The sequence below is a fragment of the Lathamus discolor genome, chromosome 6 (assembly GCF_037157495.1).
Source record: "Lathamus discolor isolate bLatDis1 chromosome 6, bLatDis1.hap1, whole genome shotgun sequence".
In the NCBI taxonomy this organism is placed as follows: Eukaryota; Metazoa; Chordata; class Aves; order Psittaciformes; family Psittacidae; genus Lathamus; species Lathamus discolor.
This window is the reverse complement of record NC_088889.1, coordinates 91553001-91571316: the sequence shown is the minus strand read 5'-3', so window position 1 is coordinate 91571316 and position 18316 is coordinate 91553001. Positions and strand designations below refer to the sequence as shown.

The 18316-nt window shown below is 52.3% G+C and overlaps 1 protein-coding gene across 2 annotated transcripts in view; it reads right to left on the bottom strand.

Annotated features, from left to right (window-relative positions):
• PRKCB (protein kinase C beta) overlaps positions 1–18316 on the bottom strand; it is a 105219-nt gene that overhangs the window by 11059 nt on the left and 75844 nt on the right. For both annotated transcript variants that reach the window (XM_065684927.1, XM_065684926.1), the window contains exons 11-16: positions 15203–15294; positions 14248–14310; positions 12158–12296; positions 8791–8871; positions 8442–8549; positions 3080–3220 (exon numbers count right to left, since the gene is read on the bottom strand). In XM_065684927.1, the coding sequence (XP_065540999.1) occupies positions 3080–3220; positions 8442–8549; positions 8791–8871; positions 12158–12296; positions 14248–14310; positions 15203–15294 (624 nt within the window). The remainder of the gene's footprint in view (positions 1–3079; positions 3221–8441; positions 8550–8790; positions 8872–12157; positions 12297–14247; positions 14311–15202; positions 15295–18316) is intronic.

Here is an 18316-nt window from a genome sequence, read left to right as displayed (position 1 = left end):
CGTAACATCCCAGCCAGGCGCAGGGCTGAACGGGGAGGCTTTTGTGAGCAGACGCTGAGCCCATGTTTGTGTCTCATTCCATCCCGCGGAATGACAAGGCCAGGTTGGATGCAGGGGCTTGGAGCAAGCTGCTCCAGGGGAAGGGGTCCCTGCCCGTGGCAGGGGTTGGGGCTGGAGGAGCTTTAAGGACCCTTCAACCCAAACCAGGCTGGGATTCCCTAACAACACCTTTACAGAAGCTGATTGAAAGAAAAAGATTAAAGCCAAGGTAAAGAGCACAAACGCCCTCTGCAGTAGGGCTCAACCCCTGTGTGAGCGTTGCTCAGGAGCAGTGAGCAATGTGCTTCCTCTGACCCGGCCAATACATAGCGAAGGTGCCCAAGCCTGGATTGCCATCCCTGTGCCGCTCTGGTCTGCGCTCACAGCTGGCGTGAAAGGAGTAGCGTTTTCCAGCACGGATGCACTGCTGCTGAAATATCAGCTACCAGCAGGTACCTGAGTTGTCTTAATCCTACCTAAATCCCACAGCAACTGCGCCTACCCTTCTGCTAATCTCCCTGTCCTATCAAAGGGCGATTTCTCCTCAGTGCCAGCCGGTAGGTGAGAAGTGATGGGCAGCAGCTTCCCACCCCCCTTCCGAGGTCCAGTGTCAAAAGGGTTTTAAAGAAATCAGACATTTAAAGCGGGATGAAATTTGCACAGTTTAAACCATAAAACCAGTAAGAAAGCACTGCTGGTAGAATCCAACAGTTAACCCCAAAACACCAAACAACAGCACTGTGCCACATCCCGAGGCAAACCGCGGCACTGGGAATCTGCTCGGGAGGAAAGGGCAGGGTGGAAGGGAGGTGCAGCAGCAGCTCCGTTAGCAAAGGAACACGGAGGTGGGAAACAGCGGGAGCTGTGGATTCCAGGAGAAATGGGCTCTTGTAGAACAGGACCGCAAAGCCACGGTGCCTGCCCAGCCTTGCCAATGGGCTCCGGTGCAGAGCAGCATCCCTGCCATGTGTGTCAGCATCCTTTGGGCAAAGGTCATAGCTCACCCTCAGCCAGCAAATCACAGTGTGTACAAACAGCCCCAAATAGTCTTGCACCATTATCCTTCGATATCAAAGCTAATGCCTTCCCAGTAATGCCTTTCCTACATGGTGTAACGGCTTGAAGATTCTATTCCTTCCGAAGGAGAGGAAAGCAGCAGCAATGCAGAGCCCTATGATAACCATCACCAGCTGCCTACCAGCAACTGGATCTCCACATTCCTGACACAAGGAAATTGGGACACTGCTGTCTTGGTTAATGCAGAGGGCAGCCTGAGACTGCACCACACCAAGGCAGCTCTCAGCCATGGAAGTGAAAGGCTCTGAGGACAGCGCCCCATAGAGCTTCTTGCAAACGCGTAGCTGCAGGAGTTCGCATAAAGAGTTGCCTAAAAAGTAACATTTGTATAAATAAAAAAGTAATATTTTTATAAATATTTGTCTAAAAATAACTTTTTTATAAATACTTGTCTAAAAAGTAACACTTGTAGAAATATTTGTCTAAAAAATAACATTTGCATATATAATTGAATAGAAACTTGATAAAAATATTTGAAACTAAAAGGCAGGCCCAAATGCAGGCAGAGCATCACTGGCAGCCCCAGGGCAAGGAGCAGACCTCCTGCTGCCCCATCCATGCTGCACACCAGGAGGAAGAGGAGGCCCCTGCCAGGCCCAGCTAATGGCTTATTCCTCTTTGATCAGCCAAGCAAAGAGCTGTAGAAGGGAAAAGGCTGCTGCAGCAGAGAGTATTTAGAGGGAGGAGAGCTGAAAGAGCTGAGCATCCTGCACCAAATGGGTTCCCACTCCATCTTTTCCCACTCCACGTTTTCCCTGTTTTTCCAAGCACTGAAGGGGTCCCTTCAAAAGGACAGGTTTAAATAAAGCCAAGGAAAAGCAGATGTGTCCAGGCTGTTAAGGGCAGTGGGGCAGGCTCTGTTAAACGCAGGGAGCATCTCTGGACTCCGAGTTATGATCCACTATGACGGATTAAGAGAGCATGCCATCACAGGATCACAGACTGGTTTGGGTTGGAAGGGCCCTTAAAGTTTCTCTAGTTCCAAGCCCTTGGTCACTGGGCATCAACACCAGTGTGTATCAGCCACGTCAATCAGATTTAACTTCAGATTCACAGTCGGCTGTAAAACACCAGTGCCCAACTAGGGCACAGCAGCAATAGGCATGCAGGAGGTGGACGCACAAGAAATGGGCTCGTGCCTTAGGGACCTGGACCACTGTGGAGACCCAGACTTAGCTGTGACCTTACCTCACTGCACAGCATGAACCCTTTGTGCAGGCATTAACACCCACTCTTCAGCTCCTGCTGCACCCCTGCACCGGCACTGCAGGGTCACTGCAATGATGGCCGGGCCCAGGAGCACTCAAGTAATCAGCCTTTGTGTCTCTTTTGACCACCAGCTTTCACATTACTCCTGTCTCTGCCTCAGTTTTGCTGCTTGAAGCTCATCTCCCCCCACAACATGCATGCACAGCATCTCTGGCTAGAACAGCCCATCCCAAAGGGATAGCAGAGAGCATCCAGATCCTCACTGCAGAGCTCCTCCACCTGCAAGCCCTGCTCCATCCTTCCACTGCTTAACCTTGGAGAGAAACTGAGAGTGAAATCCAGCTCCATTGCCAACTCAGACAGGATGGTGCTGAGCTATAGCGCTTGAAATAAAGTTTAGATTAAAGAGACCTGTTCAGATGGAGAAGAAAGGAGGGAAAGAAACCAACAGAAAGACCGACCCCTGGGGTAAGAGACAGACAGCATGGCAATGGAATTACATCCATGAGCTGAACGTGAGGTGCTGCTACCCCTGCAAGCCAGAGAGATGAAGCATCTGAGCGTTATCCTTTCACAGCCAGGGTTTGGCACGTGCCGAATCTGAGGAGACACGGTGCTCTGAGCAGAGAAACGGGGCCTCCACGCTGCACCTATGCGGGTGCGCACCCACCAGCACGAGTGGGAGATGTTGTGTAGGAGAGAACCGGCATGGAGGAAGGGATGGGAGAACCGCGCTTCCCGCGGGCACACTTACAGCCTTTGGCTTGAAGGGAGGCTGGATCTCCTTCCGCTCCAGCTTGTCCCAGTCGATGTAGCGGAAGAACGCGTGCTCCTTGATGTCCCGCTCCCCTTCTGGGCCGCATCCCAGGCGCTTGGCAGGGTGCTTGGTCATCAGCTTGGGGAGAGGAAGAGAAGGAACAGTCACAGCGTGTCCAACGGCAGTGATGCTCCTGGCAGCCTGCACCCGCTGCCCCAGGACACCCCGCACCAGGGCCTGCACCCCAAGAGGGGCTCCCACCTCCTCTGCCTGAGGTTGCTGCTCGAGGCAGAGGACAGAGGGAGAAGCTGGAGCTCCAGGACAGGGATGGCTGACGTCGGCTTGTGAGCCAGACTAAGCAGGCTGCACATGAGCGCTGGATGGGATGAGCACATCCCCTGCTCCTCTGGGAAGGAAACTGGCTCACCAAGAGGTAACTCCCTGCAGCCACAGCAGCCTGCTGCTGGAGGAAAAGGCCCAACAGTCCATTAATGTTGTTTATCATCTAACCTTCTCCTCTCCACTGGCTCAATAAGAGAAGCGAAACGGGCCATGGGAATTAAGGGCAGCCGTACAATATTAATATCCTGGGGGCATTGTTTGAGCTGTGTCCAGAGATCAGATGGAGATTCCAGCGAGTCACAAGACATTGATAAGCACAGAGAATATGAGCTGTACACTCGCTATGAGAGGGCTGCTTTATTAAAAGCAGGGCAGTTAAAACTGAGCCCAGAGCTGTGCAGAGGTTGACTCTGGATCCTGGGGCCCAACTTCTGTCGGATCTGGCCCCCCAAAGGAAAGGGTTTTATAAGTGTTTTGTGATGAACAGACACGTCAGCCCAAGCACTGGGCAGCCCACTGGGCCCCAGGGGTGAACAAGCCCCAGACACATTACCCCGGCCGTCCATGGGTGCACAAACCAAACCTGCTCAGGGAAGCTCATCTTTAAAAGTAATGCTATGGCGGGGAGCTGAAACCAAGGAAAACCCTGCTAAAACCCCCCAGAATAATAAAAAAACATCCTTTAAAGAAAAAACCTCAACAAATGTGAAGCAAGAGCAGAGCTGCTCACCATGGCGCTAGCAAATAGCCCTGCATCCATGGCGAGGCAACCTGCAGCTCCAAGACTGATGGAGCGAGGCTTCCCTGAGCCAGCAGCACTCCCTCGGAATCCCATCTGCACACAGCAAGGGCCCACCAGGCTTCCCAAGCTGGACAAGTGATTTTCCAGATGGCAAGACCTGCCTCTCCGCAGGGCAGGGATGTGACTGGCATCAGCATCAGCCTGCAGAGCCCATCCTGTGCGAGGAGCCACGCTGGAGCCGCACTGGTGGGCTGCAAGTGAGGGCAGGGGGCAGCTGGCAGCAAAAAAGCAAAGCGAGATGTTTTTCTAACCCCTGTTTTATGTTTTGGGGGTAAGTAACACGGTTTGTCTTGGTATTGCAGCAGGCAGCCCTGCATAAGGGAAACCATCAACAAATCCCAGTGTAAGAAGCCTGGTAAGGTGGAAGATGTTCTGTGTCCTGGTCTCCTGAAAGAGCAGCAGGGACAAGCAGGATGGGCTGGATCTGGCCACTGTCCCCTGCCAGGAGAGGAGAGTGGTGCCACCAGCAGGCAGGGAGCCCAGCACCGCCAAGGCAGCACAGCAAGGCAGCTTTCACATCACCTTGCACATGGGCAGGTACCTGCCCACTTCCGGCCCCACTGAACCTCACAGTCCCTCGGCTCTCACTGCATCCCCTTCACGCTGACTTAGGTTCACCGAAGCAAGAGCATCTTTTTGCATCTCCTCAGCGAGCTCTAAACAGCATCCTGACCATTCAGTCGGGTCCCCCTTAGCAGTGAGAAAGCCTCCTATGACTCAATAAGGTTTTCCTAGGTTGAATGGTGCTTGGAGCAACCTGCTCTAGAGGAAGATGTCCCTCTCATGGCAGGGGGTTGGAACTGGATGAGCTTTAAGGTCCCTTCCGACACAAACCAGGCTGTGATTCTAGGATAAAGCAATTTTTTGACAGCAATGTGAAAGTCTGGAACATGCTAACAAACTGATATAGCGATATGGCTGTCACATCAAATAGAATCATAGAATCGTTTACTTTGGAAAGGACCTTTAAGATCATCGAGTCCAGCCATTAACCCAGCACTGCCAAGGCCACCACTAACCTGTGTCCCCAAGCACTTCCAGGGATGGTGACTCCAGCACTGCCCTGGGCAGCCTGTTCCGGTGCTTGACAGCCCTCTCATTGAAGATGTTTTTCCTAAGATCCCATCCAAATAGCTTTGTTTGCAGCAAACATGTAAAGAAATCCATCTGTGAGGCTTTGCTGTGAAGTGCTGCTCCTGAACACACCAACACCTCTAGCTTCAACGGCCACATCACAGTATTTCTACAGATGCCTCCAGAAATTACGTTTTCTTGTTTTCCTATTGTGTTTTTATGCATGTGAGCATAAAGGTACCATCTGTTATTGATATATAGGACCCCATAAACATGCAGATTGATTCTCCTGGCTTACGTAGGATCATCATTTAGCTTTGTTTGTATTAAACAGGAACAGGTTGATTTAATCCCCATACTAACGCAGTGAAAACCCTTCAGGCTTCTGCAGATGAGGATGCTTCAGATCAAATCACACCTGATGTTTGCAGCTCAGATACAGGGAAAGTCCAAGTCTGGATTCAACTGCTTTGCCAAACCCCAGCTTTAGCTGGGGTTCTTCCTGTCTGGAAAGCACATGGATGCTGCGTGTTCGTTGAACAGCACCAAGAGGAACAGAGGTGACGCAGGTGATCTTTGCCCATGTTTGTGAGACCCCACAGCTCATGGACAGCAGCTCCACTAGGACCTTCCCATCAGGACACCACCAGTCCCTTCACCTGGGCATGCTTCTGTGCCATGCTACCATAACAGCAGGGCCTGATCCCATCCCAGCCTCAGCCAGGAGTGGATCCCAATGCTCCCAACCCTCCAGCTGCCCTTCTACCCACAGCCACTGACACGGGCACACGTGAGAGATGCACTGCTGGAAATACCACTCAAAATACATGGGATCTTCACTGCACAAAACCTGACAGTGAATGCCTTTGCTACCAGGGATAGACTAAAAAGGGAGCTTCTATTCACAGCCTGCTCACCTGGAATGGGCTGCTTTGCTCAAGCAGTCAAACCCCTCCATAGGGGATGGAAAACAGCTGATGGCTTGTGCCAGTGCCCTGGAATGGGAGCCTGGCTCCCGATAAGCAAAGCAGAGCTCAAGAGAGCAGCGCTGAGCTACCTGCGCCATGGACCAGCAGCTCCAACACAGCCTTCAGACAAAACCGGAGCTGACAGCAGAGGAGGGAGATGCTCCGTTTGATCTGGTAATTGCTGCTGACTGCGAGTCAAGGAGCTGCGTCCTGGTTAACTCTCCGTTTGCTTCCCAGCCAACGATCCCTGATGAATGCTTGTTTCTTGGCTCCGGCAACACAAGGCTTTCAGAATCAAAGGGTTCTCATCTCTGCGCTGTGCAGCAGTAAGCGGTGACTGGCACCGGCGCGTGGAGCGAAACCGTGTGGGAACACCACCATTGTTTCAGAGAGCACTGAAATACCAAACCCTTCACACGCAGGAGCTGAGGCTTCTCCAACTGATTGTCCTCTGGACTGGTACCGCGCTGGGTTTGTGCCCTCTTGCAAGACCCACCGCGTACAACACAAGCAGCCTCAGCGCCTCTGCAGTTCATTGAGACCTGTGTCACTGTATTCCAGGGGAAACACAACCAGTTGGTTTCCACCTTACTGACAGCTCTTAAACACTGCACTCATTTCTACTTGAACTTCCTGGTGTAGCAGCTTGGCGGTGACGAGGAATGTCACGAGTTTGGGTGCACTTCCTGAAAGAACAGTTGTACAGAGGGAACTGCCACTTCCCTGCAAAAACCCACAGGAGCTCATAAGAGCCGAGCCCTCCCTGCACAGCTGAGCATCCTCCCAGCTCCCGAAGTGAGACAAGCCACTGCAGCTACACCCAGCAGATGTTTCAGTCATGGGCTCTTCTCGTCTATTTACAGCATCCCCATCCTGACTGATGCAACAGCAATGAAGCTGACAGTGAGACTCAACCCTGCTCCAGCCCCCGCTCCCTCAGGCGCCGTGGGTATAACGGTGTTCACAGCGTCACCAAAAGCATCCTTCCTCCATCCTGCCTGGCTGCTGGACTTTTCCCTTATGTCCTGGCCGATGACACAAATGATGGCGCCGAAAGCCTGTGGAAATTCCCCCTTTGATCACCATGTTTCTGAATCAAGGACTTCATTTTCCTATGTTTCGAAGGATGCCTGGACAGCATCCCCCTCCCTGTGCCCACGGGATCACCTGCAGCAGCTTCTCCCACGGGACAAGCGAATACTCCTCTTTAACACCAGTGTTGAAGCCTGGCAACACTGGGAAGAGGCTCTGAAATGCCGCAGTGGGAGCGTGAAGCGCGAGATGTGTCATTTGTAGATGGAAACGCTATTTTGGGGCACAGAATGCTCAGATGTTTTAAATATTAACTGTTAAAAGCAAACATTTTTTAAATTCCTACACAAACACGTATTTATAGCACCGTTTGACACTGCCTGGCTGAGATGAGGCTCGGTCCCAAGCAATAACCACATGCACAATAACATCAGGACCTAGCCAGCCTTTATTCATCACAACGCAAATCAGTGCAGACTGCATCTAAGTCTTGCCTAGGGCCAGCCTATAGAGAGCTCAGGGCATTGGGCAATGCAGAGCTTCACTGCAAACTGAGAGCTATAGTGGAAAGACTGCCCTGACCCAGCAGTACTGGGGCACTGAACCGGAGGTGCCCCAAGGGACAGCTCATCACAGCTACGTGGGAAATGCTGCAGGATGAAGGGTTTGTACCTGATCTTAGGAAAACTGGTTAGAAACCACAGTCATCTTCTCTGAGCATCATTTTTCCTTGCGAGTAAAGATGCACAAAGCTCCCCTGTTGGCACCTAACAGGGAGCAGGATTTCTGTGCAGATGCCTTCAATCCCCACGTCCCAGCCAATGCTCCCATTTCCTCCTGACCTTCGCTTGCGCAAAACCAGGCCTCTGGTCCTACCTGAGCTTCTGCTCAGTGTCATGGCACAGAACAGATCTAGGTGATATTTTTACTTGGTTTCAGTACATATACACACATTAACACCAGCTGTGTTGTAGGAGCACAGCACAGCAGAACACAGCCGGGGTTTGCCACATTCCCCTGGAGCAGAGCAAGGAGAAGCTGGGACCATGCACATAGGACTGCACACTGCTGGAGGTGCATGCACATCCCTGCACCCACGGCTGCACCTCTCCCCCACAGCACAACACGGGCCAGCCCTTACCCCTTTGCAGATCGCCACAGCCTCCTTGGACATGGACTTGGGGTAGGCGACGTTGTGTTCCATGATGGACTGGAAGAGCTCGTCTTCATCTTCCCCCTCAAAGGGAGCCTAGAGCGAAGCAAACAGAGGTTCAGTGGCGTTTCCTGGTCTCTGAGCTTCCATGTGCTCTGTGATCCCCGGCCACAAGGCCAGCTCTGGCTGCACTGCACAGTGCCCTGTGTCTCAGTGCTGCATCCACCATCCCCAGCACCGAGGAGACACCCCCCAACCGTGTGCCAGCAACAGAACAAATCACAGCTCGCAATGGAACCTAACCCAGTCCCATAGGAATCAATTAAAACTCAATTACCTGGCCAGCTAACATTTCATAGAGCAGGACTCCAAATGCCCACCAGTCCACAGACTTCCCATAGGGCTGATAAGCAATAATCTGAAACAACACAAACAGCAGGGTTACGCTCCCGTTTTTAACCTGTTGGCACAACACAAGCCCATTTCCAGTTGTAGTCCGGGTCAGAAGGACAAGGTTATTTACTGAGACATCAGTCCCTGACCAGGGGGAGCTGCAATTACAAACAGCATGCGGTAGGCAGAGGGTTCAGCAGCTTTAAAACATCATCAGGTCTCAAGTGTGCACTAAATATTAGAAACACAAATAGAATATTTGCTGTGATTTGAGACAGATTCACTCGGATTTAGGTGGAACTTCTGCATATTCGCTGCGGTTTCCAGCCTGGGCACAGCCAGGCCCATTGGAGCAGGCGCCGTTCCCATTCACCCTCATCCCCTTTGGAATTTCTCTTCCCCACTAAAATCAGTGCGGTTGGTTTGAAACCTCAGCACGGAGTTTATCCCTGTGCGGGTGGTACATGGCCCTTTCAAACAAACCTGCAGCATACGGGCAGCCAAACCCCTCTGCACCCCAGGCTGCCAGTTTGCTTTTGGATATTTATTGAGGAGCATCCCTCACAAAGAGCCTAATAACTGACAGCCCTACCCTCACCCAGCAGCGTGGCTGTGCTGGAGCCGGGATCTAACTCGGAGGTTTTAGATTTAAAAATACCAACGTTTATTTTGGGTAAGGCACCAAACCACGAATTGTATTTTCCATGATTCACCCTGCAAAACCCGAAATACCCCAAATTCCACCATTGTATGAACCGGCAGCAAAGCCACCTGGTGAACCTGCCGCTGTAGAGTGGGTGCCCTCACCCGTGTGTGTTGGTGCTTTGGGGGAACCTACAGCTGAACCCCATGGAGGCGTTAGTCCCTTGCTACTGAAGCTCACAGCAAGCCCACTTGTTCCCCTTAAGCACGGGGGTCCCACCACCCTCCATCCACATCTGGGGGGAGCAGTGAGAGGTCCCACATGGGGACCACAGGAGGAGCCGGTCTTCCGTGGGTCTTCCACTCCGGTTTAGTTGCTGTGCGGCTGGTGCTGGGCATCACTGCAGTGCTCAGGCTTCGACAGGCCCCGGGCTCCGCCATCTGTTACTTAATGCAAAACAATTACATGATGCATTCATCCTAATTGCAGGGTTCTATTCCGCAAAGATTCCTGCACTCCAGCAAAAATGCAAATCGTATGCTAATCATGGGAGAACGCACGAGCAATCCAGCTCCAGGGGACTGTCCCCAGGCAAGGCTCCAGACCCGCGGGCAAATCACAGAATCATGGAAAGGTTTGGGTTGGAAGGGACCTTAAAGCTCATCCAGTTCCAACCCCTGCCACGGGCAGGGACACCTTCCACTAGAGCTGCTTGCTCCAGTCCTTGTCCAACCTGGCCTTGAACACTGCCAGGGATGGGCCTTCAGCCTCAAGTCTTCACATTCAATAACTCTAGAAAGACCACTGCAGTATCCAAAGGGATCCAGCCAGGGGGTACATCAGGATGCAGGGCAAGTGCTGCCACCCCACCTAAGAACAGGTGACTTCCACCCAGCTCCAATCTTTTCTGCCCTGGTCCTGGTCCAGACACATGCCCAAACACAGTGATACAACCCCAACTGCCTTGACAGCATCCTGTGGTCTGGCCAGACCCTTCCCGTCTAGATCAGATGCTGACTTTCAAGCTCTGAACTTCCTTGACTGAGCACACTTGAAGTTCCTCCCACTTGCTCTTTAGATGATGTACAAGAGCTCTGGGAAACTGAGGTGTGAACTGCTCATGCCAAAAAGGCCTTTACAGGAAAACAGCACTTAGGAGAAATCCTTGCAGGAGAGCATCTCTGCAAATTGAAGCCACTACGGTATGTTGGGGGAGGTCAGAACCCAACACGTTTTGTTCAGAGGGAACTACACGAATGGGGTATCTGCACCCAGTACCTGTGCCCTTGGCACATAGCGCTGTATCTTAGAATAGAAAAAGCCCTAAAAATGGGTCAAGCAAATCACAGGACATGTTTACCCTGAAGATGTGTTGGCTTGAGAGCACTGCAGCTTCCTAAGGGAGGAAGCATGGTCCAGCAGGAAGACCCTGGAGTGTTGCAGGCTTGGCTGCCCAGCTGGAGAGCACAGCAGAAGGGCATCCCCCTGTTGCCAGCCACAAAACAGGCGAGGTGTAAATTCACTCTTCGAGACCCACTACAGCAGATTTAATACCATCCCTGTGCACTGTGGTGATTTGCATCCTCATTTCCCACTTCCTGTTTTCCTTTGGGGGGAGCAAAAACTTTGAGCAAGGAGAAGAGAATGAGTGGAAGTGAATGCTCAGGCAAACACCTTAGAACTGGTCATTTGCCCTGCTTTGAAGGAGTATTAATCACACAGCGACAGAGCTATGGACCAGCAGAACACCAGTATCAATCTCTGTAGGATATGGGTATGTAACGCACATTGGAGTGAGTAATTAAACACTGCTGTGGCTGCAGCAAGACACAATGCAGCTCAGCACACAAGCATCTCCATGTCCCAGCAAAGAGAACCTCTTTCTCTAAAATATTTAAATGAATAAATATTAAATCTCATCATTGAAAATTCAGTGGAGGGAGAAGACTTGGGAGGGAACAGACATTTGGGAACAGTTACCCACCTGAGTTTCACAAGCCTGACATAAAATGGCACCCCATAGCACTTCATGTGTCATGTGTGACTCCATCACGAGTAATAACCAAACGTAAAGTCACTTTGGAGTGATCTAGAGCCGCAGACAAGAAGCCTCCCCTCACTAGACACAGCCCTCCACTGCGAGCAGCAAGCTGGAGAGATCTAAAGGTTTTCCCTTCACATGGAAATATTATCCATTGATAATTCCATTATTCCCAGCGGTCTCATTGTGCTGCAAGCGCTGTCACACATGGGCTGAGCTCCTGAGCTCTTCTTCTCCAGGAGCAAGGAAGCGTGTGAGGAGCAGCCCCCGGTGGGTTTGAGTGTGCCAAGGACCAGACAGGCGTGGTGATGCCAGCAGCACAGACAAGGGAAAAACACCCAGAGAGGACAAACACACTGCAGGGACAGCAGCACGGAGGATCTGCTGTACTCGGAGGCAGAAGCAGGGCAGATAGCCAACAGAGAGGCAGATCCAGCATCACTGCTTCCTTAGGTAGCCCTTGGGGACAGCCAGTGCTGAGGGGATGGACTTCCCAGGCTGATGGTGAATTAACTAATGTCCCTGTTCCAATCAGCTGCCCAAAGCAAGGTCATCCCATAGGAAAGAGCATCAGCCAGGCTGCTGGAACACACACAGAAGAGCAGTGGCTGCCTCTGCAAACCCTACCTCAGGTGCAATGTAGTCTGGAGTGCCGCAGAAGGTCTTGGTGGTCACCCCGTCCCAGATGTTCTCCTTGCACATGCCAAAGTCTGCAATCTTTATGTGCCCCTCGCTGTCCAGCATCACGTTGTCCAGCTTTAGGTCCCTATAAAGCGAAGCAGAGCAATGACACCAAAGACCACGCATGAAGCCACCCAGCAAGGATGCAGTTTGCTGGCTCCAGGAGCCCTCCCACAGGCGAGCTCTGGCTTTGTCTCACACCCAGGCTCTTTGCAGGGTAACGCTGGGGGAAATGAGCACAAATAAGCCGGGGCTCTGTCAGGATGCAGGGTTTAGTTTACTTTTAACCCACAGGAACACCATGCTGGGCAAATCGCTTTTAAGTGTCTGAGGGAAGCACTTTCATCTACCAGGGAGGCAGATTTAATAGAGCTATTTTTTTGCACCTATGGAAATCAAAGTGTACTTAACGCTCCCCGGCGATGCAGCAGCACCTGCTCAGCAGACATCCTGCATCACCTGCGCTGCGCTCCCCCATGGCAACACCGATCACTGCGTTTCCCTCTGATCCTCGGCCACAGAATACCTGTTACTTGGACCCAACCCTGTGGGAGCTCTGCTCTTCAGCACAAACTGCAGAGGCAGTTACAGAGCTCCTGATCTTATCCCTGGCTCCTCCAGGGAGGGGGTTCCAGCCCGAGGTTCCATATGGTTCCACATGGTTCCATAGCCAGTGCTCAGTATTTCATGTGCAATTTGTACATTACCAGCCATGTAATTACCACACGGTTCTGAGATGTGGGACACTCCTGGCTTACGTTCTATGCAGTAAAGCGTTACCCAAAGGTCTCCAGTTCAATATTGGAGCATGGTGCAAGATTTCCCTGGCCTGAGTGCGACAGTGAGCTCCCAGGCAGGTGAGAAACCTGGAGAGGGGCTTTGGACAAGGGCCTGTAGGGCCAGGCCAAGGGGAATGGCTTGAACCTGCCCGAGGAGAGAGTGAGCTGAGCTCTTAGGCAGAAGCTCTTCCCTGTGAGGGTGCTGAGGCGCTGGCACAGGGTGCCCAGAGAAGCTGTGGCTGCCCCATCCCTGGCAGTGCTCAAGGCCAGGTTGGACACAGGGGCTTGGAGCAAGCTGCTCCAGTGGAAGGGGTCCCTGCCCGGGGCAGGGGCTGGAGCTGGATGGGCTTTAAGGTCCCTTCCAACCCAAACCAGGCTGGGTTTCTATGGCCCCGTTGGGAACAGCCTGCTCAGCAATGCTGTGGGGCTGCACAGTGCACAAGGCTTATGTGCAGTAAGCACCCAGGAAAAGAAACAGTGCAATTTACAACTTGCTGTTTTCTAACACTGTTTTATCCAATTACTGTATCAGTTCTCAGAACCCTGACAGGCCAAAGGCAGACAGACACAGCCTGGATTCGGATTCGGAGGAAGGAAGGAAGAAGTGGCACTGGGGACTGACAGACCTAGAATCTCTCTGTAGTGGCTAATGGCAAAAAACATCGCTCACATCAGGTTTGCTCCACTTCTTTCATCTTCAGAACAGTCTTGAGCATCTCCTAACTTCACAGCTGGCATCTCTTTTTTGCAAAGCACTTAATGGTATCTGACACTCATTAGGATGCTCTGCTCTACCTCGGGCTTTGGGAATACTCTGGAGCAGGGATGAGGAGCGGTACACTAGTTTTAGTGCTTAACCAGAGCCTGGTCCAGCATCATTAACACTAAGATAAGTGCAGATAAGGCTTCATAAGTGCATACTCTGGTGTTAATGGTAAGAAAATAGTGCCCTGCAGCAGAACAAGTGACTCAGCATCAGTCCACGCTGCCAGTATTTGTGTTGTATGGACTGAAATGCATGAAACGGAGCAAGAGAGGAACCAGAGCTGCCCTCCTATAAAACAGGGACAAAGATGAGGACCTGCTCCAAACCCAGTGACACTCTGAGGTTCACAGCCCCGGTCTGGGTGGCAGCTGCCAGGCCCTATCCATGGCACGAGTATTACAGAGCCCTGCACAGCATCATGGTCCTGACACTGCTCTGGCTGTGGCTGGAGTCCTGAGGGGGAGTGAGGAAGGAGGAACTTGCTCACCTACCGGTAAATGATGCCTTTGCTCTGCAGGAAGAAGAGGCCGATGGCTATTTCTGCTGCGTAGAATCTGCAATGAAAGGATCGAAAGGGACACCCATCATTAAAGGAGATGAATCGAAATGAAAACCTTTCCAAAGCAACCGCACCCAGTGAAAGGCATGGGGCATACGTGACCAAAGGATAAGACAGCACGGCATAAACCCACCAGACAAGCATCGCAGGAGAATGACACAAGCTGGCATCGGGCAGGGATGTGATCGGGTTGCTGTGGGCTAGCAGGGGCTGTCACTTTGTGTTACACAAACTCGCATCAAGTGAGAGCTGCTCGCTATTGTGAGCTGGCAATGGGGCTTGAGAAGTTATCTGTCATCTCGGGAGGCCGAGGAGGCAACACACAGGGCACTGCCTGCTTTACAGAACGTTCTGGGTCTGGGAGGGCTCTGCCAAGGGCCCAAAGCACCAGCTCACACCCACCAGGCTCTGCTCTCTCGCTGTGTCTTTGTTTAAGCAGATGAAGGCTTTCACAAACACGTTCTGCTCTGTCCACGTTACAGGGAGCAGGAGCCAAAAGCTGCCCGTTAACAGCCAGGCTGGCAACCCCAGCAGAGCAGCCAAAGACCCCACGTCCCTCTTATGCCATGGAAAGGGTACAGGGGAGACCAGAGGCATGCTCCCGGTGTCTCCCAGGAGCCTCCAATCCTCCTGCCTGGTGCTTTTATGGAGGTCAATTATTTGCCTATCAACCACTGCAATGTATCCCACAGATGAGCTGGAGGTGCCAGCACCCTTAGCACCAGGCAGAGTCATCCTGCACCTTCTGATTCCTGCTGGCCTCCCTTTCCCTACCCTTTCTGTCAAGGCACCACAAATGCCTGTGGCTTGGGCTATCTTTCCAGCTGCACGACAAAGGTACATCAAATACCTACCCTAAGGTGTCAAATGAGGGCTACCGAACTTACACAGCATGTGGCTCTTTAAACCTCCCAACCTGCTGGATCTGGTACATTAAGTCTCCACCGTTCACATATTCCATCACAAAATACAAGCGATCCTAGAGGAAAAACAAAAGCAAGCAGTTAGCAGCACAATTATCAGAGCAGGGAATCCGCAGGGGTCAGAGCTGGCAGCTCCAGCCTGGAGCTTTCATGGCAATACAACTGTCGTCATTGCCCTCCCCAAGGGGTGCAGGTGGAGCTGGTGCTCACCCAGAGCCCATCAGACGCATGTGCCAATTGCTTTGCAATGCTCTGGTCTTTAGCTCTGCACCTCTGCACATCAATCCGAAGGGGAAGGCGAGTGGAGGAATTCCTAAACCAGCTTTTTCACTTTCCATTGACGAATCTGCTCTCATCCTTCACCGAGGCCGTTTGCAGGGTGCTGGAGCAGACACCTCCCTGTTGGTATTTGCCCAGGCTCTGCACAGCTTCAGCTAAGGGATGCTCAAGAGTCAGGAGTTGCCACGAGCAGGCAGTGACCGGTGTGATTTGGCCAGGCACCAGCAGGGATGCGCGGCATTCCCAGCTCCCAACTTGAGGTGGGAAGGTGGAAGGAGGCTGCATCACCCCCACCACCCCCCATCCCAGCCTGGGCTGAGGCTGCACTTAATGTTCACTCGTCGTTAATGGAGTAACTGTTAAAGGTAGAACAGGTCAGTCAGTGCCTGTGACATGTGCAGGCAGATGCAGCCACAGCCACCAAGGAGCACACACTGGCTTTGCCTGTGATGTGCAAACCGAGCTTTGCTTGCGTTAATTCTCTCCAGATGGAAGCATTCCTCCTCTTCCATAGCCACAGAGGTGCAGACCTGACCAAGCAAGCTTCTGAAGGGATGTGTTTTGCTCTGCACCATGCTTGGAGCTTGCACCCTGCACCGCCCTAGAGCTGTGGTGAGCTGGCGGCGGTGTGGAATAGTCAGCATGGCTCCTGCATCCATTGGGAGTGCTGGATGTAAGCCCAGTCCTCAAAACATTGCTGGGAATTCTAGAAACTGTGGGAGATGATCAACGCTGAGAGCGGCAAGGCAAGAAGCAAGACCTGAGCATTCCCACACAATCAGATTAATAGTGCAAAAGAAGCTGGATTTTATCGTGCTGCACCCCAAACAGAGCCCTGCAAGTCCCGGGAGCCCTGGGCAAGTAGGAGCTCCACTCACCAACAGCTTTCCCTGGGGAATCGTGCCCTTGGAACACCACCTCCCTCGGATGGTTTTTTCTAATGGGAATTGCCTGTGAGGAAAACCCTGCAAGATTGCCTAAGGCATGAAATTAGACCACTGCGGGATGCTCCTCTGGGAAGAAGAAGCAGCAGCTCTGGACCACCATCCGAGTGGGTCCTCCCTGCCAGCAGACATCTGCTGTAATAAAGACCATAAAGCTCCTCCAGCTCCAACCCCTGCCACGGGCAGGGACCCCTCCCACTGGAGCAGCTTGCTCCAAGCCCCTGTGTCCAACCTGGCCTGGAGCACTGCCAGGGATGGGGCAGCCACAGCTTCTCTGGGCACCCTCACATTAACTCATTGTATTTCCCATTCCTCGTTTCCCCCTTAAACAAACCTTTCCCTGCTTTTCAGACAGCAAGGATGAGCAGCCCAGAAGATATGCAAATGTGATCATTAGCACAACAAGAGCTATGGAATAACTTGGGTAATCAGCTCCTCCACCCATCACAGCCCCAATGCACAGCCCTGACAGCAGGGCAGCCTCAAAGGTAATGAGACTGCACCAGAGGGGCAATCAGGCTGTGTAAAACATGTGGCACTGATGGGATAGGAGGGATTTCGGCTTATGAGTGGGAATTTGGGAGCATACCCCTCTGTAATGAGCAGCCTCTGCCAAGGTGTGGATCCAGTGCAGCAGCAAGGCACGGGGCAAAGTCACCTTCAGCAGCCAGTGCCACGCTTGTCCCCCTGTGACAGCAACTGGAAAGTGAAGCAATGCTATGCTCGCTGCAGCTGCTTCCTAAATATATCGATCGACTTCAAGTAGGAAGAATATTAAAGAGATGGTCTCTTGAAACAGGCAGCTGAGCTCTAAAAGCAGGATTCAAGCTTTCCTCATTTGGGTGGAGAAGAGAACGCTGGTGCTTCAGAGAGAAGAGCTGTCATGAATAAAGCAGCCAGATGGCTGGCGAGCCGAAGGGCTGGAGGGAGGAGGGACATGGAAAGCTCTTGTCTACAGCAGAAAAGGATGGGATCTGTCCAGGTCTGGGGCATCTGAACTCACCGAGCAACAGCAAGTTACGGATACGTAAATACCCCCTTGCATGAGCCAAGATGCAACTCCCAGGGCTCCTTCCAACACCCTCCTCCCAATTACCCACCCTTTGGTCCAGCTCCTGCCTGCGCCCATGCTGGGAGCCAGAGTCAGAGCCACATTCCCCATCCACCCGCTATTTTCATCTCAGCATCACCGCTGCTGCTGTGCCCTTCACTGCTGAGCCCCAAGGGACACCCCCAGGAGCTTTTTGGGGCAGAGCACTGCAGGGCCCCTCAGCCAGGCCAGCACGGGGCTTCTCTGGTGCATCGGCCCCAGGCAGGAGCTCTCTCACTGCTCATCTTCCCTTCTTTCAAATGCAGATCTGGGGCTTTTCTGTCTCCCACCAGTCACTGACAGCCCCGGCTGAGAGCCGTGCTCTGCGCTGTGCTCCCAGAAATCAAAGTGCTTTGTGCCAGCACTCGATAATACACCCTGCTATACATTTTGATTACATTACAAATACGATTACTATTAAGCTACTATAGGTCTGCCAGGAATAATCCTGCGCTGACTCACTTGAGATGCCAGAGATGCTGTGTGAAATAGCTTCTCCTGCCACAGCCTGATTGCTGTGCTGCAAAGCCGGTCCACGGGCTTTAAATACACTGAATGTGTTCCGTAAATGAAATTCCTGGGATAATATTAAAATGTAATCCTCCTGGAAAGCATTGTCATGGCTCTAAAGGACCGTGCAGAGTCCCTCTCCCTTCCCACTCACATGTACGGGGACATTTTCATTCACAGGTCACTCATGGCCGGGCAGAGATTGCTTTAAAGGTCCCCTGTCCCCTTCCCGCTGCCCCTTTCTGCTTCTGATTT